Below are 26,987 nucleotides of genomic sequence, written 5' to 3' on the forward strand. Positions count from 1 at the left end.
GGTGAGATGTACTGAATCTTTAGTGCAACAGTAGCACCAAAGATTTATTCTTAATCATCATTAGATTAACATTTACTCTTTTTTAAAAAAAAATTTTAACACTCTAATATAATAGGAGATAGATAATAATGTGATAGATACTAAGTTAGGAGGGAGAGTTTTTGATATTCTCCCTCGATGAATAAATGTATTCTAATATAATAGGAGATAAATATTGGCAGTAGGGTTTAAGGGGCATTTCATTTCCAATTTGGGTTTAAGGATTGAGTTGAACCCTCGAGAGCACGCCAATGATTATGATGCGGTTGGTTCGTTCCATTGGAACGTATATCGCCGTCGCTCGCCACTTTTCTACGGAGGCGGCGGTACAGAAGGCGGCACGAACAGACACCGCCGCGAGCTCCAGCGGCGGTCGAGATACGCTGGGGCGGAGGCTTTTGAGCCTTGTGTACGCAAAACGCAGTGCCGTCGTCACCATCAATAAATGGAAGGAAGAGGGTCACGCGCCCCCTCGCAAATACGAGCTCAATCGCATTGTTCGTGAGCTCCGCAAGAGCAAGCGCTACAAACACGCACTCGAGGTTGGTTCAGAACTAATCTCTTCTTCATAATAGTTTTTTGTGTTAAAGAATGGTTCTTTTGGGGATTTGAATATTAGGGGTCTCGGTCACTAATTAGAATTTGTTTATTGTTGGAAATTCAAGTGTCATATTGGTTTGGAATGAACATGACTCATAAAATCATTGCCTTAAGGATTTTGAGAAATGGTTATAGAGTTTGATTTTATCATTTGCATACTATAACTCTCCGTGTACATGATTGTAGTGAGCTAGGTTCAGGGGAGTGATTTTTCTGCCCCTAAATGTGAATGGGTTAAAGGGGGCGAACCGGAGTAGTGATAAAATTGTTCCTTCATAACTCAAAGGTTATGAGTTCGAATCCAGGAAACAGCCTCTTTGCAATTATGCAAGGGTAAGGCTACGTAGAAGGATTTTCTCCGCCCCACACTCACTAGGGTTTAACATAGAGTGGTTTTTTAAATGTGAATGGGTTGATCTGATTCTTTTAATTTTAATTTTAATTTTTTTAAATTGCAAATGCAGATATGTGAATGGATGACCTTGCAGAAAGATATCAAGCTAGTGCCAGGAGACTATGCTGCCCACTTGGACTTGATAAGTAAAGTTCGGGGTTTAAACAGTGCAGAAAAATTCTTTGAGGATCTTCCTGATCGAATGAGAGGCCAACAAACCTCCACTGCTCTTCTTCATTCCTATGTCCAGAATAATTTGGTTGACAAAGCTGAGGCACTCATGCTGAAAATGTCACAATGTGGCTTCTTGGGATGTGCACTTCCTTATAATCACATGATATCTCTGTGCATCAGGAATGGGAAGCTAGAAAAGGTTCCTAAAATTATTCAGGATTTAAAGATGAACACTTCGCCAGATGTTGTTACTTACAATTTGTGGTTAACTGTTTGTGCCTCGCTGAATGATGTTGAAACTGCAGAAAGAGTACTGCTTGAGCTAAAGAAGGCGAAAATAGATCCGGACTGGGTAACATATAGTACATTGACCAATTTGTACAGAAAAAATGCTTGCGTTGAAAAGGCAGGATCTACTTTGAAAGAGATGGAGAGTAAAACCTCACAGAAAACTCGAAATGCATATTCCTCGCTCCTCAGCTTGCATACAAACATGGGGAATAAGGATGAAGTTAGTCGAATATGGAAGAAAATGAAGTCTTGCTTTCGCAAAATGAATGATGATGAGTACCTTTGCATGATATCATCACTTGTGAAGCTTGGAGACTTTGCTGGAGCTGAGAATCTCTATAGGGAGTGGGAGTCTGTTTCTGGGACCAATGATGTCAGAGTTTCCAATATACTTCTTGCTTCTTACATTAATCAAGGCCAGATGGAAATGGCTGAAACTTTTTGTAATCAGATGGTGGAAAAGGGCATCAGTCCTTGTTACACTACATGGGAGCTGTTTACATGGGGGTATTTGAAAAAGAAGGATGTGGAAAAATTTATCCATTATTTTAAGAAAGCTATTTCTAGTGTGAAAAAGTGGAGTCCCGATCAAAGGCTAGTACAAGAAGCATTCAAAATCATTGAGGAGCAAGCTCATATTGAAGGAGCAGAACAATTGTTGGTTATCCTTCGGAATGCTGGCCATGTGAATACAAATATATATAACCTATTTCTCAAAACTTATGCAACAGCTGGTAAAATGCCTCTTATTGTTGCTGAGAGGATGAGAAAGGACAATGTTCAGTTGGATGAAGAGACTCATAGGCTCTTGGATCTAACGAGTAAAATGTGTGTGAGTGATGTTTCAAGGATTCTGTCCTGAGCGCCCATTGAAGAAGTCTTAAGATAAAGTGGAGGACTTGAACAATTTTTGGCTGTGATTTTTCATAGTGTTCGTCCCATTTGTGAATATAATAATTGGATTGTTCATGTTTGTGAACGTAAGAAACCTCAGGCAATGATACCAATTTTGAAACCAGGTACTGAAGCTTGATGTCGGAGGCAGAATAAGTAGATTTCCCTGGTTCAACTACTTCAATCTATTCATGATGGTATGTTGGCAACTTGTCACAATTTTTTTGTTTTGGTACATTGTGGGGATGGAGCCCAACTTGTCACAACTTCAATGCATGCCACTGCTGATCTTTCTTTCATACTAATCAGGTAGCCTCAAAAATTTATGGAAGTTGGTTAGGCTTGCAAAAGTTTCTGCTTGTTATTGTTGTTATCATTGATTCTCAAACAAGCAGTGAGTGGATGAAGTCTATTTCCCAGTTACCATATTCAAAGAATTTTTCAGATCATTTTTCTTTTGTAACTGCAGTTTTTTGTTTTGGGGATTGGTAGTGTTGAAATTTCTTAAACGGCCTCCCAAACCCCCTAGGATGAGGGTTTTATTGACCAAAATCTTGAGTCTGGATGTGTAGGCAGTTTCGCTCCCTGTGTTTCCTATTTTGGTACGTAAATGTATCTATTTATTTCGGATATGTATGCCCAAGAAACTCAACCTTTATTGATCCAGTTTCACCAACCATTATCTGCAGCATATTATTACGACAGATCTCAAAAGATTTAGTCATGTAATAACTTTTCTAACGATTTTTATCTAATTAATCAGACTGATGACCTGTTTCACACGGGCCTGATTGGCTTAGTATTTTTTATTTGTTTTTTTTTAATTTAAAAGCTAGTTAAAATATAAAATTAAACTGTTTGACAATTATATGATTTTTTAAGCTTAAAATTTAATTTGAAGTTGAATATGTAATCAAGCAAAATAATTTATATAAGTTTTAATTTTAATTAAAATTATCGTAAAGGGCATATAAATTGAAAAATATATATATAATGAAAAATAAGTTCTAAACAAATAACAAATGCTTATTTTTTTAATTATATTTTAAAGTTAAGAAAGAATATATTTATATACTAATTAAGTAATCTTTATTTATCAAGTATTCGTTTATATAATTAAATGTTTTTAAAAAATGTTCAATATAATAATATATTAAAAAATGAATATTTTTAACCATTTCAGCTTGGGATGTGCAAAAAAAAATCAAATGAACCAAACAAAACTATGAACGGATTTGAAATGCACCAAAGGAATCATATTTTTTTGAATTGGTTTAAGAATTAAACCATTTTTTTAAACAGTTCGGTAAAAATAGTTTGAATAAAACCGAATCACTTTACTGATTGGAATAAAATCGAATCAAACCCAACCATATTTATTCCTAAATATAAGAAAAAAATCAACTGAACCACACCCTATTTTTTTGAACAACTTTAAAAATCAAATTATTTTCTATAAATCGATTCAATAACCGAACCACTTTTCTGGTTGGGTAAAAAAACTGATCCGAACTAGTTTGAGCATGACACAATTGATTAGGAAAGGTGATCACATGAATATCAATCAATGATGGAGTGAGGGATGAGTTTAGGAGGGCAATTGCGTCCCTTCAAATTTATACAATTGAGCAAAATTTTCCATTTTTTGATCACATAATTAGTAATCGCGCCATTGAAAATTGGGTTCTATTTCTCTTATGTTGTTGTAGATAAATATCTTCTACCATAGATACATCATGCGATGGGCTCACCACTCTTTTAAAAAAGAAAAAATGGTAGCACAACTTTTTATGTGAAAGGAGCATAAGATAGTTACCTCATGGAAAATGAGACAATGATTTCTCTTGAAAATTTATAGAAACCTTTAGTTATGAATATTTTTTTTATTTTTTTGTCATATAGATACAGAGGCGGAACTAGAGGGGGGCTAGGGTGGGCCCCCGCCCCCTTAAAATTTGATAGAAAAAAATTATATATAAAAATGGTATTTTAATAATATTACAAAATGTGGGAGCGGATAAATTACTGACATGCGTGAGCGTAAAGAGGAAGCACAAAATCTCAACGGCTCAAATCAAACTTCTGAAAATTGTTCAGCCTGCAATTGCAAGAGAAGACAACTGAAGAGGAAGCACAAGCATTTTCATTGAAGGGGGGGGGGCGTGGGAATCAATCTTGAAACACTCTTCAAAAAATTTTCGGGATTGTTTAGTTAATTTTAATGATATTGTATTAATTTTCCCATCACATGGGAAAAAAATAATTTCACCCCTTCAATAGTAATCTTTCCCAACTATTTTATATAGAAAAGCAAATGATGGGAAAAAATTTCCAGCCATATTTTAACTTCACCTCCTACTAAACATAGGCAAATAATTTTCCAACCCCATTTTTCTATGAAATTGTTTTTCACCTCCTACCAAACATGTGATTGTGAGATTAAAAAATTGTATTCTGTTCTTCTAAATTATTCTTAATCTCTTTAAATTTCCAACAATTTTAGCTATAAAAAGAATGAAAGGACATATATAACTTTGTGGGTATCTAATTTATTGATAATGGATAACATGATTTATTTATGGGTTCGCCTCTTCTCCAGAAATAACATATGAAACTTTTTGTAGCAAACATATTTACACATGTGGATTCTGACATTTAAAAAAAAAAAGTTAGGATTTGATGCGTAAAATAAAATCAAGAACTGTATACCAAAAAAAAAAAAATCAAGAACAAGCTTTGAAATAAACTAGAAGACTAATTTCTTGATGATTCTTTGATTACATACATTAAAAAAGAAATTGTTTTGAGTTTTAACACGGATTCAATTATATATGAGTTTAACAATAAGAAAATACGTAAAATAAGAGTCAAATGAAGTGATCTTAATCTTTGTAATAGATTTCTTTTAATTTTTTTTATATTAGGTCTGTATTATATTTCAAATATTTTTATTTATAATATAATATTTTTATTTTCGCCCCTCCTTATTAAAATTCCTACGTCCGCCACTCTATAGATAATCATAACATCAAAGCAAAGAAGAATATAGATTATAATTTTGTCCCCCTGACAATTTTTTCTGATTCCGTGCAATTTTTTTAAAATAAGTCGAGCAAAAGGCTGGAAATTTCTTTCGGAAGCTGTTCATAAAAAACTATTTTTATGTTTTTTTTTTCTTCGTTACAAAATAAGCTGTTTTTTATTAAATAAAAACTTCAATTAAAAAGTATTTGATTTATCTTCGAGATGCTAAAAGAAATTAACGAAAATGGATATTTGCTATATTTTCAACCATTAGGACGGATAATATATACTGGATTGTAGTATCTTTTACCATAGAATATAAATTAATTTTTATAAAAATAAAAATATTCAATATTTTAAAAATTAATATATTCAAAAATTAATTTTTATTTTAATAGATTAATGTTAAAATATATATTAAATTTTGAGAATTGGACAACGATGTAAATACATTAATCTCTTATCAGGCTTTATCTCTCACCCTTAGGCCGGATTAAATTATACATCGTTTTGATGTATTAACGGATTATGCTGTATAAGCTTATACTATACGATGGTCACATCAAACAACGAAAAATATCATAATATATAGTATAAGCTTACACTATCATGTCTTATACGTCACACCAAAGAGGCCTTAAATCTCAATCTCAACGAACTTTTAGTCGTTTATGTTTATTACGTAATCAAGGTAATATTTTGGTATTCTCTTATGTGTTTTCTTTTGGTGAGATTATCAGTATTCTTTAGCAATTAGTAGTTAATATTTGAAATATAAATACAACAAATTTTATTTTGATTAAATAAGGCGTATAATTAAATATTGATGTATTGGTATTCTCGATAAAACAAAAGTTGTGATAGAACTAGAGCTGGTAAAATGGGCAGCACGTCCCGCTTCGCAATAAGCCCGCCAAAAAATTGACTGACCTGCTCCGCCTTTGAAGGTGAGCTAAAAAACTTAGTCTGTCCTGCCCCGTGTGAGCGGACGGGGCGGACTGTTCGCCAGTCCAATAACATTTTATACTAACAAAACAAAACAAAACATAAAAATTTAGTCTGGCGGGCTGGCGGGCTTGAAAAACTCCCGTCGGACCACTCAGGATTCTCGATCGAGGCGAGAAGCAGCTGGGGAGCAAGATCATTCCGATGGTCAAGGTGCAGTAGACTGGGAGAACTCCTGAGGAGTGTACCTGGGAGCGAGAGGACGAGCTTCTCCAGCAGTATCCTGACTTCCGAGACAGGTATATTTATGATTTTGAGAACAAAATCCTTAAAAAGGTGGGGTGAATGTAAGAAACTGCACTATTAATTAAGGAAGTTAATTAATTAATTATGTGAAATTAGGAAATAATTCCATAATTGACCATAATAATTATTATGAGGCTTAAATAATATTGGTAAGTGGTTATAATGCTGAAAGTCGTTTTTCTGACGAAAAGTGCAGATACCGGTTCTGCTACTCGGTATAAATGTGTGCCGATGAAGTATCTCGAAAAATTATGAAAAGTGTGTATATGTCACTAGAATAATATATAGAACTTGTAAAACGAGTTTCAAGTCAAAATAATGAGAACTGGTGCCGGAACTCATACTGGCTATGGAAAAGCGCGTAGCGGAAAAGTGCTGCGAAAAATAAAATAAAAATATGATAAATCTTAGAAAAATGAGTAGGATCAGAATCCTAAGTTTGGAATTAAAATGCTAAGCGTAGCAATTAGCGCTTATACTGTGTGATTAACCTTGAACCGGCTATATATATATATATCATTTCTGCACAAACACTACAAGAAATGCGGCCTTTAACCACGACCTTTTAGCCAGAGTAGATATCATCTTTGCAAAAATAAAAGACATGCTCAAATTTACTATTGAGTTTCGAAATAATAACAAAACTTGGCACTGGAATATTTTCTTTTTTTATTTAATTATTTTTTAACTCCTATCAAATCAAATGTAGCAATAAATGCATTCTCTCTAACATCCGAATGAACTCTAACATTTGGATATCAAACCCTAACCACCGTTTCTCACCGATTTCTCTTTCAGACATGCACTCGATTCCAATTGCAATGGCTATTAGCAAGTGTCTCTCCGAATCATTCCCTCTTCAACTCCGGCAAATAGCAGCATCTCCAGCTCCGCCTTCTCAATATCCATGAGTATGAGGTCTTTTTCTCTATCTCATTCTCTCTTATCGTTTTTTATATGATTACAAACCAAATTCTAACTTCGTTGAATCTGTTCTTTTTCAATTTTAGATTCCTTTTGTGTCTCCACTTTTTATTTAGAAATAAATTAATAATAATTAATTGTCTTTGTGGATGAAATTTCTCTAATATATAATTTGTGAGATCGTGGATGCTTCTTTGAAGCTCTTTGATGATTGATCAAGCGTTGTTAAAATAATGATACCTGAATTTCCATTAAATCAGGGGCTGAATTGATGAGCAAATACGAATCATAGTCGTTTCCTCTGTTGAAGAAGCGAAAAAGGGGTTGTCTTCCCTCATGAAATGAGGTAATGCATAACACAACTTGATGCTCACAAAACTAAATAATTAAATTTCAAAATTTCAAAATGTATTGTCTTTTCGATAATTGCATGTACAACCATTTTTAAGGTTGGAACCTTATTTATGCAATTTTTCCCTCTAGAAAATAGCACCTAATGTTTTAGTTAGTATAGAATTTACATATGATGGATGACAAACAATGTAAATTGGATTATTGTGCAGGAACTTTTAAAAGTGGTCTTAAGGGAGGAGTGTTCATGTGAAAACTGACTGGGTTAAAGACATGATTGGTACTGCATATCTCCTCTGTTATCCCTCAAATTTGAAAATTCCTTGTCGTCAATTTATGCCCTTGGCTTTTTATGTAACACTCAAGGAATACATATCATGCTTATAAGTATTAATTTAACCAATTTAAATTATTAATTGAGTTCAGGATGCAATAATTGGAACTTATATCATGTGTTATTTACAGAGCGATTAGATCAAGACACAAGTGGATTCTTAAACTATATGCCATAATTTTTTCCATTATTCATGTATTTCAAAATAGGCAGATTCTTGTCCACTAAGTGGCTCCATTGGCTCTGCCTTTTTACACATGAATAAGAATGGTGTTAATGGTAGTGGTTATCCATACAAGAATATGTTCTCTTTTGTGCCATTTTGGGGAAATTTTTACTCCTCATCACCCTTTAACTTGTTTACTTCAGTTTTTTATTGTTGTTGGTAACTTGGTGTTAATGTAGAAAAGTCAGGCTTGTGAAATTTTAGTTTAAATTGACATTTGAAAAGAATAAAAAAACAGAGAAAATGAAATGAAGATGTGTTTTTTCTGTACAAATCCTGGTTCGTAAGAATTACAATAAAGAATAAAGATGTGCAAGAAATATATATATATATATATATATATATATATATATATATATATATATATATGGAAAATAACCCCACTCTTCATGCAAGAAATATATATATATATATATATATATATGGAAAATAACCCCACTCTTCATGAATCTTTTGCAGAGCTAATACTCTGTGGGCTAATTCAAATTTAGTATATTAGATTTATTAGATTAAAAGCTCACATTTTTAAATATTTTATATTCTAATGACTTTGAAGGATTATGTTCTTTTTCTTGTTTCTTTCAGCATGTGAAACTCATAATTGGATTCATGCTATGAACTTTATATTTGTTTATCTTTAACCTTAACTGCTCTTGGCTTGGTGTAAAGAGAACCCACTTCTTATCCTCTCTTGCCTTTACAATCCAAGCTTATTTTGTTGTTCTCAGCCTGAATTGCATCGAATTTATGATTATATTATGTTAATATTGAGAAAATTGAATACAATATCAATTTTATTTTAATTGGTTTATTGATATTTATTGAAGGTATTTATAATTTGTTTTTTCACCACCTTGATAAGAAAATAATAGGATCAATTTGAAAGAGATGTTTTAAAAGGGAAGGATATTGTCTATTAAAGTTTGATCACATGTCTAAATCACGGATGAAGCTAGAGAAGCAATTTCTAACAAGACAGTGTGCTTTTGCTTCATCATTTTGAACTTTTCGTATGTGTATAACTTTATTGGGTTGAATATAGTGATTTGAATCTTGAGTTTAAGAGGACTTTAACAAAACTAATCCGAGACAAAGTATTGTTTGGGTAAAGTGGCATGATAAGGGTGAAAAAGAATTATATTGCATTTTTTTATGGTGAAAAAATTATATTGCTTTGGAACGACAATTGAAAAAATTATATTGCTTTGCAGGTTTTTTTACCAATTGCAAGTAAGTTTGGGCTTTTAAACTCTTCAACTTTTTTTTATTTAGATTTTATGGATATGAAAATAGAGTAGTGGAAACTTTAGAAATTTGAAGCAGCCATTTGGCGTTAGCCATTTAAAATAGTGGAAATGTGATTTGACTGTGAAAAAAAATTACAAAAACTTAAACTACATATCCAAGATTTTCAGAATGAAAGGGTTCAAAATTACATGTAATTTTGATAACACACAAGTTTATTTGCGGAGCAAATTAGATGAATTTACGCTAATATTAGTTTCATAGGCGTTAATGTGAAGGAACGAATTTGTTATTTGACTAAAGTTTACTGTTATACTCACTATTCTAATGGGGGATTAGTTTAACTTTAAATTGACTTAATTTGTTATTTGACTAATAATGGCTCTACTTCATTTACAAATGAATTGGTGGACTGTATCCTTTATGTTCTTTTGAATGAATTTAGTGTTGCATTATAAATTGTGGGTTTGTGGGTTAAAATTTCAAAAGAAGTTAATGATACACATGTTCTTATTATTCGCATCATTGAGCATGGAAGATACGCGGCAAGGAGTTATAATCAAAGGTAATTTCTATATCTTGATGGTAAAATGGATATTAAGAAATTTTCCAACGCTTTGTGTTTCTTTTCTTAAAAAAATTAAAATGGATGTGACTATGTTGTGTCCCACTGAGTCATAGCCACGATAGAATTGGAAAAGAAATTAAGTAAATTGGACCCACGAACGCAACAATAAAATGGCTTTTCCATGCTTTTTAAGCTATGTCATTATGTCTAAAATACCTCTAGATTTTTCCTTTGAAAATGTTGAATATGATTTTAAGCAAACTAAATGACTTGATATGTTATGTCTGCTTCTCAATTTATTGCACTACTCAGGAATCATTAAATGCCGAGCAGATATTGTGTGTCAATATCTTATCTGATACAAAATTCAAAATAAATTTTTATCATAGATTTCAGGTTAGGGCTGGTTTAGGAATATCAATTTTTATATATTGTCGAGTGTCATCCAATTGTATAAATATAATGATTATCAATTTCTCCTATTCTTTTCTTATGTGTGTCTCAAATAATTTGTATTTCAAACAAAGAATTGAACTTTTTATTTGATGACAGGATGCTTCCGAAATACAATGTCCCCTGTCACTCTACAGGTTGGTTAGATTGGATATACGATCATACTACATTTATCAGTTAACATAGATTTGCATGGAAAAACCATGCTGTTTTGTTTTTCTGTTGGATTTATCATGCAAATGGGTGTGCAGAAAATAGAACAACTATTATGAGCGAGCAAGACTAAAAAAGTAAAGGGAATTGACTTGGATGATTCTGCTATTTGAAATGGTAAATATTAACATTTTTGGAACAGTGGCTCTAGCATCTTTTAATTCTTTGAATAACCTGTGAATGTTTGTTGTTCAGGTTTCTCACATGAAAAGCAATGACTATTAGGGAGGAGAATCCACCTTGCTCAATGATAAGACACGGGGCATAAAAATGTATTTTAGGAAGAAGTATAGGAGATCGTTAGCTTGTTTGTATAGGAGATCGTTAGCTTGTTTGTATAGGAGATCATTACCTAATATAGATATGCTTATTGTATTTTTACAATAACTTGCAGTTGAGACAGATCTTCAATCAGGGGCACAATATAAATATGAGGTATTTATGGTGTATTTTCATGCAGTTGCTTCAGCTTTTAAATATAATTTTGTTTCCAATTTAGACCAAAGGTGTCTTGAATGGGTATATAAAATTAAAATGTTGAACTCATGTAGCATGTTTCCAATTTAGGCAATAATAAATGTTAAATAATCGACCAATCTCTTCATTTGGATCTGAAGTATTATTGTTATTAATTGTCACTATGATAAAATATTAACTTTATGGGGATATGGATACCTTTTGTTTTGTCGGTTTGACTTGGAGACCAATGTGCATACATTTTCCTTTTGAGCTCTCCAATTTTCAAAGATTTTGCCTTGTCCACTAAAGAGTATAATTTAGTTGGCATCAGAATGTCTTTATTGTTTATGTTCTGTTAAATCTGAAACGAGAAAAAAGTGGGATTTGGAAATAACAATGGTTTAGAGCTCTCTTGCTTTCTCAAATCAAATTTTACAACTCCCTTCAAACAGGGTTACAATCTATTTCGAATTAGGCTCTTGAGTTGTAACTTTGCTTTGTGGCCATTTTCTAACTTGTGAATCGTTTTGTTTATTTGATTTTTCAACATTATAGGGCAGAGAATCTTCAAAGGTTAGAAATTGAGCTAAGGTATTGAGGCATTGCACAATCATAGGCTGTGATGGCACCCTTCTAAGGAGTCAAAATTTGTTCTGTTTGTTTACTTTGAGCCTCACGTCAAGAGGCATGTATTGTTATATGTTCATGTAGCATGCTTTGAAATATAATATAGTTTTTGTTATCAATTCTTTCAAAATTCTATTTGTTGTTTGCAGGAAAGGACTTAGCAGAGCATTGTAGAAATGAATATTCTCGGGGGCCCAACTTTATACTTTGGTTTATTGCTGAAATTGCTATAGTGACCGCTGACATTCCTGAAGGTATAGGGGTGAATTTAGCATTTTTTAACTCTTGCTAATTATTTATACTACATGTAAATGGTACCTATCATAATCATTATTTTTTTATGTTGATCTTATTTGGATGCTAAGATTGCTTTTCTACTCTTTGTATGCAGTAATTGGTACAGCCTTTGCATTGAACATGCTCTTCAACATACCTGTTTGGATTGGTGTTATTCTGACACGATTCAGCACATTGTTCCTCTTAGCATTACAGCAACATGGGGTAGTTTTCTATATTCCATACAACCCTCTCCCTAGGGTTACCTGATATCATGCTATGGTTTGAAAGGATGCACGTAAATTGTTATATCCTGAACAAATCTACGGTTGTCCTTCCATATATGCTATTAAGACTTTGGAGAATTTGAAGTCTGCTATTAAGACTACTAAGAGGCTCTGTGCTGTGAGTTTTTTTTTTTGGTTGCTTTACATAATATATTTTTGCTAGATACATGGATCAAAGATTCAAGCACTGTAATTTACATGTTTACTGTCCATTTTATTATGATTAATCTTTTGCTGAGTGCATGAGGAATCTTCAATTTATGCATGTGGTGTTCTTGCTGTTGTTCTGCTTTCTCATGGAATTTATTTTCATAACGGGAAAGGGACTGAGTGTTGGTTACTCTATTGCCTTTGCCAGGTTATGTTGCACACGGTTGGTGCAGAGATGCAGGTTGTTAACAAAAGTGAGACGCCTATTTCACTTCAGGCTGACGATCAGGTTGTTCTAACTCCTGACTAAGGACAAGAAGCCACTTCAAAGATACTGCATATCAATTTTGATGGACTAGCCAAGGTTCATTAAAGTTTTCAACCTTCTTATGATATCACGTGACTGACTTGATTTCGTGTACAGTATTTCTATGAATATTATTAACCCGAATGATTTATTTTAGTCAATTGTACTCTCTGCTGCCTATGTGTGCCTACTTGAATTGGAATCAATTGCACCTTCCTACCTTTGGTTAGCTCGAATTAGCTGTAAATTTCAGCCATCTATGCGATGTTGCTCTCACTTATGATTTTAGAAGCAATAAATTGCTGGTTGCATAGATGCCTTTTGCGCAAATTGATTATGACAGCAAACAACTGATGAATAAATAAAAATAGTAGAGCTCCAAAATTGTATGGGCAAATGTTTCATTTTTTTTTATACATTTAGAATAAATTAGCCACGGTTATAACAGTAGCAAAATACATAATAAATGTGGCTAAACACATGTTACCACGATCAATATACCTATGGCTAAATACAAAAAAGGACGTGCCTAAATTAATGCGACGCCAGCAATATCCATGGTCAATCAAATCGTGGGAAACTAATTTAGCCACGGTTTTTGTTAACTTTTGCCACCTTCATAGCCGTGGCAAAATGCTGTTTTTTTTGTAGTGAAAACCCTAGGCACCTTATAAATCCTACTTGAAAGGGTGGGTGACCAGCTCTCTATTCAATGTTTCATTGTTGTTCCCCTTCTTCTTCATCACTTTGAGAGCCAAGAAGACCTCTTTCTTCTTGGTTTTTTCATCAAACACTTACTTTTAAATATTTTATAAAAAATGAGTTAAAAAATTTATATTAATTAAAATTATATATTTTTAAATTATATATTAAAACATTATATTTTATAGACTATTTTATATTAAAATGTGTTATTACTTTGATAAAGCATTAATAATTTATTTTTTTGATTTTTTCGTTTTAACGTTATTATTGTAAAATTTTATGTTTGATTTCCATTAAATAACATGAGTTTACTATCCATTAGTGATGCTAATATTAAATTTTTATTTAAGAATAGATAAAATATTTAAAATAGAGGTCCAATAATTTATTAGCGACATCCCTCTTTCTTATTTGTGAATTATTAAACTTAATCAGGAAGTGAAAGATAGTTGACCAAAGTAGTTGAACTATCTCAAAGGCCAAAGTCATAGAGTAGCTACCATGGTAAAGTCGCTGGTTTTCTCAGCTATATATTATGGGAAAATAATGGCACAATTCAACCAAAGTCGTTATATACGATAGCGACTTTGGTATACTCAGGCCAAACCAGGCTTCCTACGCATCTGCATAGCTAACATGTGGCCTTCCATAGTCACTACATAACTCAGCGACTATAGTGCCGTGACAATTTGGTATATTTTTTCAAACTTGTGGCATTCTGCAATATTATATATATTTTTATGATAGCACGGTCAATGTTCCCATATAAGTATGTGAGACTCATGTTTGTAGAAGAAAGAGAAAAAAAAAGTATGAGTGACACATTTTATATGTGTATATAATAGATAAATTTATCTTTTACATCTCGTGAGTTCATTGAATACGTACTAGTTAGAAAGTAATTATACTTACTTTTTTTCAAATCGATTTCAATCATTCTCACTGCATCATTAATTACTGCACTAAATAGAATTTCAACTAGTTCAATTTACCAAACGCTGGTACATATGGTAGTGCTTCTAAAAAGTTGTTTATTACTAGACTTCAGACCTGGCCATGAGTTCAGATTTACATTAAGCCAGAGCACACCACATGGCACATGCTACGTACACGGGCACGTAAATGATTGTGATTGGAGATCAATACGCCGACAGTTTCCACTTGGAATAATGATTTGTAAATGTTTGTGAAAATGCTTCACTAACCTATTTCGCTAGTCAGTAGTGTAGGGTATAATTTGGTTGAGTGCTCTCTTCACTTCAACAATGCTAACCTTCTTCCCGTTTGCATTTTCCTTAACCTTAGCCCTCAATTCCGCCACAAACACCGCATTGTTCAGCGAAGAATGAACCCCAATAACCTCTATTCGCAACTCCCTCAGCATTTGCATAACGTCAAGAAGCAACCCTTCTCGGTGAGTGCACTCAATCTCCAAAAGCGCGTCGCTCTCTATGATCGAAACTTGCACTGATGTTGAAGCCTCAACCTCCACCGTCTTCGCCCTCCCTTCAACGATCCTCACCTTCCTCTTCTCGGGCCCCACCAGGACAGTTACCCCACTCCTCTGTTGTTCCTTCGTGGTGCTGCTACTTGTCCTCTGCACCACCGGTTGCTCCGCCACTCTCGACCGTTGTTCAACCTCTATCTGGCGGTTACGCGCCTCCAGGTCCTGAATCTTCCTGCGAAGCTGTTTCACGTACTCGATGGTGTCCCCTAGTATGGAAGCCTTGTCCATTTTCGTCACGAACGGAACCAGCGACCTCAGAATGATGAACCTCTCGTTCAGCTTCTCGCGGCGGCGGCGCTCTGCCAGCACGTGGTTCGCGCTCAGCTCGTCTTGCGCTGTACCCTTGCCGCGTAACCTGGCGGCCGGGTCGCCTCCGGCTGCGGCGGTGGAGTCTCGGGTTTGGGGAGAACTCTCGTCGTGGTTCTTGGCGTGCAGGTATGGGACTGTAAACAGAATGTACTTGAGGAGCCACTGACTGGTGCCGTCCACCGCCGTGTGGAAGTGGTGGTCGGCGAGGCTGCACCACTTGGCGAAAGCTGATTGGGTGGAGTAACTGATGTAACCGCCAACGGAGGGTGACTCGGTCCACCGGGTGCACTGGTTTTGGAGGATGTTTGATACCGTTTGAGCGTAGTAAGTGTCTTCTTGTGTCAAGTCTTCTAGTGGAGGAAGTACTGCAAAGTTAAAAACAATAGGAGATGAAAAGAAGATCCTAATTGTTAATTTGTTTTGTGTAGAATTTGTAACATAGATAATGTTAAGGATTTATCTTCTAGAATTTCAAATGGTTAGGTTGGTTGATTTTCTGAATGTTTGTACCAAGACAAATTCAATAAGCATTATTTTTCTTTTTAACTATTTAGTTGAAAACATGCAGGAAAGTGCTGAGTCATTTCTTTCAACAGCTGATTAATCTTTTCCTAGCTCTTCTGAGTAGTCTTTGACTTTGACTAATTTTAGATAGATGCAGTCCATTAAAGATATTCAAACTATTATTTAATATGTATAAGGTTTTAAAAATATTTTTATATATGTTAAATAACAATTTATTTGATATTAGAATTTATAACATACGGTGTCCACTTGGAATTTTTTTCTGTAAACATTTCTTCATTGCACAAAAAGACAGCCGGAAAGGCCCCCTGTCAAATCTTTACACATCCATTTGGTTTGGAGAAAAAAATAATTGTATAAGGACGAGGCACTTAATAAATAATTAACACGTGTGAGGTTCCATAACACACAAAAAAAAAAAAAAAAAAAACACGTGTGAGGTTATGTGAATTATTGTTGGAAATCCACCTTTCTCTAAAAAATATTTATATGATTCGAGTGGCTATGAGAAACCATATATACCAAATAAAAGATATTCTTAGGTACTTTTAAAGTAATAAAAAAAAAACTTATTATGTATCATTAAATATGTGTACCACATTAATTATAATCATTAAAAATAATGCAGTTTGAGTGAAAACTAGTATGTAGCAAAAAAAAAAATATAGTAAGAAATAGTAGTAATTCATAAAAATTGATAGGATATATATTAAATGGTACATATAATAAAAAAATTCTTATTCTTATTCTTAAAACTCCTAAAATTATGTTGATTTTGATGAAGAAAAAGTTTCGGGAAAAGAAGGTTATACTTATAGTATTCTATTGCACAGGACATATCACATGTCTCCCCGTGAACCTCTTACGACACTTATAAATAACTTGTTAATAAAAAAATTGATAGGAAGTAAAAAAGTAAAAAAATAATAAATTTAAGCTCTATGAGAGAATTGTCTTTATCGTCATTAAGTATTCCCTCACGAATAGTTACCAACTTAAGTCATTGATGTACACACATTGTTCTTCCATTACTATTTTTATGTTTTCTTTTTACTATATATTGCATGGGGAGCATGGATATTGGTTTTACGTACATAATGTGTATACAGATAAGTGGGTCCCACTAAAAAGTACGAGACAAACAGATTAATTAGATGGACCACATGCACAGACATGAACATAGCAATCTATGACACACGAGACTGGGATAGTGCTTGGACCAATCCTATTAGTGTCCTCTCTTCTCTATCTGCGTCATCTATCGTGGTCCTTCACTGGCTAGATTTCGTTTTCCAAATTTAATGAACGTCACGGTATACACTATACACTCTCATTTTATTTTTTATTTATTTATTTGTTGGAAAATATACTCTCATTTTTTTTAGGTGTTGAATGTTTGTTTGATGAGTTGATGCAGTGCAAGTGCTGTGCCAGTTGTTGTATATGATATCATGTCACGTGTGTGTGTCTGTCTAACTAATTAACTACCAGTTTACCTGATGCCGGTAGTTGAACTTGTAGCGAAACCAACGGGTCTGGAATCGGGCCCCACCTCCGGGTTGACTCAGCTTGACCCGACGGGTTCCCTGTCTGGCTCACGGCTAGCAAATGAAAGTCCGAGTCCAAGTTATTCGACCCGTCGTTTGGTGACCCGACCCGAATATCCTCCGGCATCTCCATCTGCATCAACTCGCTTGGCTCCGCCGCCGTCGCGGCCATCATGTCCGGCGTCGACGTTGGGCAGGCGTTACGGCCTCCCGTTTCGTCTTCGGAGCCAGATTCAGCTTCGTCTTCTTCGTCATCTTCTTCTTCTTCTTCTTCTTCTTCCTCCTCGTCTTCATCCATGTCGTCTTGGTTGGGATTGGCGGCGGGTGGGTCAGCCACGGTGTACATGACGGCGGAGGAGGAGGTGGGGTTGGAGGTGGAGTGCTCCGAGAGTGCAGGCTTCGGCGGGAGAGGATGGTGGTCTATGAAGAAGCTCTTCACATGTTGGATGAAATTAAGGTCTTCTTGAACCTAAGAAACAAACATAAATATATATATAAAGGGAAAGAAAGACATGGTTGCTCAACAAGGTAACAAACAACAACTTACGAGGGAATCAAGGTTACCTTTTCCGTTGTACCAAACTCAACGACGCCGTCTAATAGAGGAATGCACACCACCGTCTGTAGTTTGCATGGCCCCAAAAATTATACAAAACAAGATTATTTACGTCATTTTTCGTTTCTTTTTTGAATTAGAAAATTATAAAATTATACATTGGAAGAATTGATACCTGTATACGAGCGCTCTAGCCGTGGGAAATTTTGCAATCATTGAGAAACCGGAGGGAAGAGAAGCTAGTTAGTATATTAATTAATTAACCTTCATCATGACGTTCAATAAAATCCTAAAGTAATTAAAAGCAACTTGTCCTTAAAGAAAAAAGAAAAAGCAACTTTTGTAACTTCTTTTAGAAGTGCAAAATTACGAATATGGATTTAAATTTTGACAAATGTATTTTATCTCCTTTTCTATTCCATTTTTTTTTTCTTCCCTTTAAAAAATAATTGCTAATCACGTAGTACTAGTAACTATGTGCTTGGTAATTAAAACTATTAGTATTAATTATGTGGTGATTGGAGCACACCTTGGCTAGAATAGCTCTTGAAAATGTTTTGCTGTCCACCTCGTTTGCACCAGCGAGCCATACATGCTGCCTCCTGGCATATGCTTTTCCCGGCAACCTTATAGCGCAACAGTCAATAAAATATGTTAAACAAAAAAACTCAAATCATTTTTAGCCAATCCTACACTACAATGATTATACTAACACAACAACAAGTTAGGAAAATTATTGACTGGTATATTAAATTTGAATTTAAGAGAAAGAAGCTTATATAAGAGAAACTAGAGTAGAATCTAATAAATATATTCAAATATATAGTTGCCACTTTAACATTTGCACCACAGTCTTAGCAATAATATAATATATATAGTAGGACATAATTGTATGCGTCAATTACTCACAGCCTGATTTGAACTCAAAGCATCAAAGTGTAGCTGAATGAACATGTCATTAATTACATTGCCAATTTTACATTAATAACTGTATAGAACCTAAGTAGTTCGTAGAACCAATTAATCAATGAGTTGCTTTGTGTAGATGATAGAGCCATTAAGTTAGTGCATCATTATTAGATTCCCTCTCCACTCAGCTTTATCAACCTTTTTCTTTGTCCTAATCCTGACAATAGCTCTAGTACCACTTCCATAATTGAGAACTAATTAGGCTTACTGAAACATTTGGTAGCACGTGCACCCATCTTCATATCTGGACCAATTGATGTTATCCTTTCCATAGGTGCATGAGCAACTTGGGAGAATCTAGCGAGCTATAGAAACAGCTTTCATCCAAACTCGGAGCCCTAATATGTTTTCCCAAATGAAAATGGTGATTGATTGAGAGAGAGAGAGAGAGAGAGAGAGAGAGAGAGAGAGAGAGAGAGAGAGGGGAAGAGGGAAGTGTGATTGAGAAAACTTCCGAATGCAGGATGCTATTTAAGTAGTGGTAGTTTTTTTGCAGCTATCTTACTTTGAAATTTGAACGCATTAAATTGTCTAGTTTCTCGAAGTAAGCAACTCCCTCTAGCTGCCGTTTCTCGAAGCATATAAATACTCGACCAGCTCAGCAAATTTTTAATTGATAGAATGGTCCAAATTTATTCCATGACCCCTCAATTATAGGCTTGTCAGATTGACAAATTTACGAAATCTAACTGTTCTTCATTTACTCCTGAAAGAAGAATCTGAGATACCCTCGAATCCAGGATGAAGAAATATTAAAGACCCTTAGCTACCTTTTTGGAAGAGACAAATTGATACTATACGTGAAAAAACTTCCAACAAAAAATTAAAGTTAAATTCAAATTAAATTAGTAAATGTTTTACCGTCTCTTCTCTTAATTTTTCAACATAAAAAAAGAACAACATCCTTTCAAAATAATATGCACTTGGTTTTCACTTTGTATATCCAGTTTCTTGCTAAGGCTTCATAAATTCGAAGCTTCTGATATTGCATTTAAACTATACTCACGACAGCATGTGCGCCAGTTCTGCATGCCTCACCGAAAAGCATTTCTCACCGGGGTAAATTGCATTTATACTACATTGACAACTAGTAGCCAAGCTCTTTTACGAGAAAATGATTTAACGTCTTTAATTTTCTCCAACAAAAGAAAGGAAGGAGTTTGATTTCAAAAGCTAAGTAGCACATTTGGCAAGTTATTAAATTTTTGCAGCTCCTAATACTATTGCATTTAAACTCACAAGTCACAATATAGCTAGCCTCTACCTTTCTCTTTCACTCAGTAGTGACTTGACTAAAGCTATCTCTCCACTTATCTTCAAAAGGAAACATGAACATTTGGAATCAAACTATTTATATAAAATGTCCTATCTTATACAAGGATTCATAACATCACATATAGTTCAAGATTTTAAAAAAAGAGTGTTAAAGAATTGATTAATGTAATTAATTAACTTGACTTACCCGACACCAGGAGGAAATGAGAATGAGACACACATCAAATAGAACCATTCAGATTCTGTTAGGTCCTCCGGCGACAAGGCGGCACAAGGCCGGCGAGTTGGCGGGTTTGTTTCTCCGGCGGACAACGATTCATAGAGTTCTCTAAGTTGCTGGCTTCTTTGGAGAGACGCCTCCTCAGCACTAACCTCCATTGGTTGCACTGTCTTCCGAGTCTTAATTGCCCCATTGTAGTATCCATCACCCCAAACAAGAATCCTAAATCAACATATACACATATATATGACCTTATTACTAAGACTAATTAGAATCATTAGAGAAATAATCTTATGGATATTTTATGTAACTAGAAAGTTAGGAAGTAAATTAATTAATATATACATACACTTGTTGTGGACAAAGTTGCCAGAAGAGGCTATAAGTCCACTGAACAGATTGCACCGCAGCCTGTAACATGTCTTGAAGCCTACTACCTAGTGGCGCAGCCATATATTGTTCCCAACAGGGTTTTGCATCAGCAGGCTTTCGGTTACTTCTCTGCAATCATATGTATCTTCTTTCAAAATAACTATCCTGAAGTAGGGAAAGTGGAAAAAAATTGGGTTCTGGGTTTTTACGACAAGTAAATAGACAAAGAAAAGGTGTATTTGTGTGGATCTGAGCTGAAAATCAAACCATTAAATCCCAAATAGAGAAAAGAAGGTAAGGGGAAGTTCCAAGGAGAGAGGGAAGCAGACTTGCAGATATGTGTGTGCGTATTGTGGGTAGGAGAGAAAGAGAGTTTAAAAAGGTGTATGACTTTAAGGTGGATGCGCGAGAGACCCAAGAATTGCCATGTTTGTAAGATGAAGATATCGATAATGTTTGTTGGATAAGTAAAGATCAAAGAGAGAGAGAGAGAGAGAGAGAGAGAGAGAGAGAGAGAGATAGGGCTTAGATCATGGGTAGAAGGTGTTTTGACTGGTTGGTCTACCAGACAGTTTTGGCTATATGCTTCGTGTGTTGTGGTTTGTTAGTTGTGTCAATATTTAGACCGCCAGCTGGTTTTGTGGTTTGAGAGAAATTTCAAGGATTAGTTGGTAGTTAAGATGTAAGCACAAAGACCACGAGAGATTAATGTGTACCTTTTTCAGACTATTATATATGCTTAGCTAATATAATTAGAGCATGACACATTGACACGTGAGTGAATTGTATAATTATAGAAATTATTCTTCATCCCAATCCGGGTTTAGCACAATAACCCTTTATTCAGGGTTCAAATCTAGATTCACCTACGCTGCAAATATTTCCATCCTTGTATCCATGATGTCCAACAGATCCGGTATTTAATGCCAAATTGCACTTTATAAGAATATTTTGAGAAACCATGCAAGTAGGTCTCCCTCTCTGCTGAATATTCAGCCAAGGGGATTTCCATTTTTAACATCCGGGAGAACACAGTGTAACCTAGTGTTTTCCCGGGAGAACATAGTGTAATTTGTGAAAATTTATAAAAAAAAATTGTAAATATAACCCTCCTCTATATTTACATGGGAAAAAGTGTAACCTAGTGTTTTCCCGGGAGAACATAGTGTAATTTGTGAAAATTTATAAAAAAAAATTGTAAATATAACCCTCCTCTATATTTACATGGGAAAAAGTGTAACCTAGTGTTTTCCCGGGAGAACATAGTGTAATTTGTGAAAATTTATAAAAAAAATTATAAATATAACCCTCCTCTATATTTATATGGGAAAAATTATTCTCTTATTACACGATATAAGTTTTCTTTCCTACGGATCCTTTAATAATCGTACAACTTTTTCCTTTTAATTTTTTTGATAAGAGATGAGACTCATATCTTTATTTATTTTTGTCCACTCTCTCTCCTCCATGATCTATCTCTTTCTCTCACTTAAAATGATACAACTTGATATCATTTAAAATGACAGATACTTTTACCATAAAATTATTACTTCAATACTCCAAGTCATACCTAATTTTAGAGTTTCACCATCCAGATGAGATTCAGATATCCAACTTACATTCCGACTCAGTTCAGAGGGAGAATCATCAATTGTCCTTATTTTATAAAACTATTTATTAATCTATCCTATTTTAAAAGTTATTTACCAATATACCTTAATTTTATTAGAGTTGCCCTTTTTTTTTACTCTGTAGGTCTCATAAATATAACATAGTGCCAAATGACATGTGACTGACACGTGTTATTTTTATGAGACCGATATGGTAGAAAATAATTAACTTTGATTAAAGTATGATAAATTAATAAATTGTTTTTAAAATATAGTAAATTGATAAATAATTTTAAAATAAGAGCAATTTAGTCATTAAACCCAGCTCAAAAAACATTCAATTAAAATTTAATATTATTCAATAAATTTCAAATTAAATATTAATTGTTTGAGAATATCAAGAGTAAATTATAATTTCTCCACATAGTCCAGCATTAATAATATTGTATATCCAAAGAAAGAATTAATTTCTGAATCTATTCTTCTCTATAAAATGAGATATGACATTCGTAATTTTTTTCATTTGAATTTTAAATTCAATTTCATAAAAACAAGTTCAATACAAATTTTAAATTAATTACATATTTTTTATAATCTTAAATGTTTTTTAATATATATTTTAAAATTTTATCTAAATTAGTTATACATTATTCTCTTACAACAGTTTAAAATATCTAGATAATACAATAGTTTCCTCTGGTACGTCATTGGCCATTGGCGGGAAAGGTCAATTTATTAGTTGTTCTGCACTTCTTTTGGTCCAATCATCTATGCTGACATGACTAACAGGTCAAAGCCCATCTTTTGGGCTGTAAAGAAACTGAATGCTGTGAGAGATATTGATACGCATACTTTCTTTCTTTCTTTCTTTGTTCTTTGTTCTTTTTTTTCCCCCCTCTTACCCTTTTGACAGTAAATTTGCTTTGAAATAATAATACAAGAACAGAAAATAATTATGTTCGGGACCACTCGCCATGACAAGTCATGGACTAGTTCCTAAAGGTTACTTTTAGACCCAATACGTGATGATGAAAAGGTAAAGCCATCGGTGGCTTTTGTCTCCGTTTCATATGCAAATGCGATGGCCTTCTTTTCACATTTGAAGGTGGTTGAATTTGGAGGAGTGCAATTCATTTTGCACGTGCAAGGAAAAAGGGCAGCAACATATTTACGCATTCGTTGTTAGCCTATAAATTAAAGCATTTCCCAAATTTCAAATCATTCCAACATCCCAAGTTTAAGTGAGTGTTTCTTAGCATACCCACTTACTGAGGAAAATACTAAAGTGTTTTTAAGTGTTATTTTGAATGAAATATATTCTCCTACTATAAGAGAGAGTGATATTGGTCTCTCATTATATTTTAGAGAGAAGCGTAATTTCTTCCACATAATAAAAAATTTCTTTGATTTTTCTAATTGGATTTTTCACGTAAATCTTGTGTGCCACTTCAATTGGCGTATTTGTTGCTTTCTTGATCGGTGGAATCAAGATAAAGTTAATTACATCGTTGGTGTCTAAGAAAGTGAGTGGTTATTTCATTAGTCACTGTTGCATAGCACGAAGAGACTCCCATTGATTTACATTTACCTAGCCAATTCGTGCGGTTAACAATGTCTTGAAACTCTGATTTCTCTTAACTCTATTTTAGCTGCATGATACTCTATTACTTAACAATGGTATCAGAGCTGATCAATTACTAGTTACTATTCACACTGCGCTGCTCTTCATAATTACTATCCACGATGAAATAGTGTAACCAGATGCAATTAATATTCAGAGTAATGTCGACACATTGGCGGCAAAATTTGAGGTTGAGAAGTTCAATGGGAGTAATTTTTCCCTTTGGAAGCTAAAGATGAAGACAATCTCCAGGAAGGACAATTGCTTAGCTGCAATTGAAGGCAGACCCAAAAAACTAACATAAAAAATATGAAAAGAACAACGTCATTGCCAATTTGTACCTCGCAATGGCGGATTCAGTGTTGTTAAGTGTTGCTGAAAAGAAGACAACAAGGGAAATTTGGGATTTACTCACCAAATTGTACGAGGTTAAATCTCTTCACAATAAGATATTATTAAAGAAGAGACTCTATACTCTTTGAATAAGTAAGTCCATAATGATAACAGACCACATCAACAATCTGAATACGTTGTTTTCTCAACCTACATCATTGGATCACAATGTTGAAGAAAGTGAACGTGTCGAGCTTCTATTCCAAAGTCTACCCGATTCATATGATCAACTTGTCAACAACATAACAAATAAAAGGTTATCAAACAACATGTCGTTCAATGATATCGCTGCTGCAATTCTTGAAGAAGAATCCAAACGGAAGAATAAGGAGGATATATTAAAAAATTCAAAGCAAGCAGAGGTTCTAATGATGACAAGAGGAAAATCAATGGAACGTCGCTTGAGTGGGAGTCAAAATCAGAGTAGATTAAAGTCAAGAAAAAGAAAAAATGTAAAATGCTACCAATGTGGTAAGAAAATGAACTTTAAGAAAGATTGTTAGAGTAATAAGAAAAGTACAAATAAGTCTAATGAAGCAAGTAGTTCTCAAGGATGTGTTTCTAGTACCTCTGGTGAAGGAGAAACCTTATATAGTGAATCAGCAATCAGTTCTAAAGGTGAAAGACAGCTCATTGATGCTTGGATAATGGATTCGGGAGCAACATAGCACATGACTCCACTACGAGACTGGTTTTGCACTTACAAACCTGTCTCTGAAGGATTTGTGTTCATGGAAAACGACCATGCCTTAGAGATTGTCGGAATTGATACTGTCAAGATAAAAATGTATAATAGTATTGTTTGCACAATTCAAGGGGCATGACATGTGAAGGGCTGAAAAAAGAATCTAATGTCTATTGGACAATTAGACAAACTTGGGTGCAAGACGCATATTGAAGGAAGGATCTTGAAGGTTAGACATATTAGTAGCTTCATCCAGTTAAGAATAATTAACAACAATGTGGCATCTCAAACTAGGCTACATGTCAGAACGAGGCTTGAAGATTCTTGCAGAACATAATCTCCTTCACGGGCTTAAGTCGGTAAGCTTGCCTTTCTGTGAGCATTGTGTTACAAGTAAACATAATAGATTGGAGTTTGCTACGCCAACTGCTAGGAGCAAACATATATTAAACTTGATTCATTTTGATGTGTGGGAGTCACCAGAAATGCATTATTACGATTGAATTGTATATTATAGGGCTTAATTGGTGAAAATCCCGAGTTTCGGGTGAAAATGCACTTGAAGGGCAAAATGGTAATTTGACCATTATTGAACCCTAAAATCATGAAATGATATAATTAGATATTATTTGGTGAAAATAATGATGGATTTGGATTCAGAATAAAATTTGAAAGTAGATAGGCACTTTTCTGAAAAATTGATGAATAGTGATTTTTAGCGTATGAAATACCGCAGTATCATTTTTCAAAGAGACTCAAAAATCATATAAATATCATGGGAGTGGATATATGTTGAAATTAATGTTTAGAACCAAGAGAAATAATTACTTGATGAATTTTGATGATTTTGAAAAAATAAAGTGAGTTTGTGAATAGGGGCAAAAGTGAAATTATGCAAAAGTTGCCCAAATCTTTTTAATACTGTATTGTGACATAATTAAATTATAATTATGCATCTTGAATTTATGAAAATTCCTAAGTCTTGAAATTAATTTAGATTTCAAGAAGATTAATTAAATAAATTGAATTAAGATATTTTAGATAATTTATTAAAAAGTCAAATAAGGTGGCTAGCTAATTCCTATTGGTCTTGAAAATAGCCTTAAAAGCTTGTCTTCTTCCTTTCTCTTAGTGTGATGTCTAAAACCTCCATGGGTGGAGAAGCTTGATTTGCAACTTTTTATTTTACATCGAATCAAGAAAGTTACAACATGAAAAATAATCGGAATCTCTTGGTGATCAAATACAACGTTATCAGCTACATTAGCAACATTAAGCTTGAAGAGTGATGACCATATGAGTGAATCTGCTTACAACGGATGGATGCAGCTCATGGGTTAGGTTGTTCCCAAAGACAATAATTTGGCGAAGGATTTTTACCAAGCAAAGAAAAAGGTGAAAGAGCTTGGGCTTGGATGCACAAAGATGCATTGCTTCCCCAAAAGATATATGCTCCATTACAATGATGAAATTGAGCGCACTAACTGTAAGTTTGTGAACATGACAGGTACAAAGTTGTGAGGGACGGGAGGAAAATGACCCATCAAGCCTATAGCAAGATGTGGTAATTCCTCTCGTGTGAGGGACGAGGGGAAAATTACCCATC

The 26,987-nt window shown here is 34.1% G+C and overlaps 2 protein-coding genes and 2 long non-coding RNA genes across 6 annotated transcripts; 3 read left to right on the forward strand and 1 right to left on the reverse strand.

Moving 5' to 3' along the window:
- The first annotated feature begins 268 nt into the window (after nt 1-268).
- Nucleotides 269-3,051, forward strand: LOC133302383 (pentatricopeptide repeat-containing protein At4g02820, mitochondrial). Its single transcript, XM_061502157.1, has 2 exons — nt 269-581; nt 1,104-3,051. Exons 1-2 carry the CDS (start codon nt 291-293, stop codon nt 2,358-2,360), a joined length of 1,548 nt encoding a protein of 515 aa, XP_061358141.1. The 5' UTR covers nt 269-290; the 3' UTR covers nt 2,361-3,051.
- A 4,203-nt stretch (nt 3,052-7,254) lies between these two features.
- Nucleotides 7,255-8,758, forward strand: LOC133302385 (uncharacterized). The gene is made up of 3 exons (XR_009750340.1): nt 7,255-7,585; nt 7,852-7,937; nt 8,155-8,758. It is a non-coding gene; the product is annotated as an uncharacterized LOC133302385 (long non-coding RNA).
- Nucleotides 8,759-10,862: 2,104 nt separating this feature from the next.
- Nucleotides 10,863-13,269, forward strand: LOC133302384 (uncharacterized). Of its 3 annotated transcripts, XR_009750339.1 has the most exons (7): nt 10,863-10,905; nt 11,020-11,098; nt 11,177-11,253; nt 11,376-11,416; nt 11,996-12,321; nt 12,459-12,748; nt 12,989-13,269. It is a non-coding gene; the product is annotated as an uncharacterized LOC133302384 (long non-coding RNA). The 3 variants fall into 3 exon arrangements; XR_009750337.1 differs by having other exon boundaries at nt 11,177-11,416; XR_009750338.1 differs by having other exon boundaries at nt 11,177-11,416; nt 12,459-12,568.
- Nucleotides 13,270-14,715: 1,446 nt separating this feature from the next.
- Nucleotides 14,716-21,401, reverse strand: LOC133302373 (basic helix-loop-helix protein A). The gene is made up of 7 exons (XM_061502143.1): nt 21,050-21,401; nt 20,668-20,922; nt 18,766-18,862; nt 18,412-18,426; nt 18,245-18,301; nt 17,630-18,149; nt 14,716-15,973 (listed from the first exon to the last, which is right to left on the reverse strand). The coding sequence occupies exons 1-7, from the start codon at nt 21,151-21,153 to the stop codon at nt 15,006-15,008; spliced, it is 2,016 nt and encodes a 671-aa protein (XP_061358127.1). The 5' UTR covers nt 21,154-21,401; the 3' UTR covers nt 14,716-15,005.
- Between the last annotated feature and the right edge of the window lie 5,586 nt (nt 21,402-26,987).

The sequence above is a fragment of the Gastrolobium bilobum genome, unplaced genomic scaffold, assembly GCF_033153095.1.
Source record: "Gastrolobium bilobum isolate Gb01-03AN ecotype WA unplaced genomic scaffold, APGP_CSIRO_Gbil_v1 utg528, whole genome shotgun sequence".
Classification (NCBI taxonomy): Eukaryota; Viridiplantae; Streptophyta; class Magnoliopsida; order Fabales; family Fabaceae; genus Gastrolobium; species Gastrolobium bilobum.

What these genes read in the sequence shown, in the direction of transcription:
- LOC133302383 (XM_061502157.1), top strand. Translation starts at nt 291, where the DNA reads ATGATTATGATGCGGTTGGTTCGTTCCATTGGAACGTATATCGCCGTC. An exon ending in GCTACAAACACGCACTCGAG is followed by an intron (nt 582 to 1,103) that starts GTTGGTTCAGAA and finishes TTGCAAATGCAG; the next exon opens with ATATGTGAATGGATGACCTT.
- LOC133302373 (XM_061502143.1), bottom strand. Translation starts at nt 21,153, where the DNA reads ATGGCTGCGCCACTAGGTAGTAGGCTTCAAGACATGTTACAGGCTGCG. An exon ending in TCATTTCCTCCTGGTGTCGG is followed by an intron (nt 18,863 to 20,667) that starts GTAAGTCAAGTT and finishes TTGCGCTATAAG; the next exon opens with GTTGCCGGGAAAAGCATATG. An exon ending in AGTTCAACTACCGGCATCAG is followed by an intron (nt 15,974 to 17,629) that starts GTAAACTGGTAG and finishes TTAACTTTGCAG; the next exon opens with TACTTCCTCCACTAGAAGAC.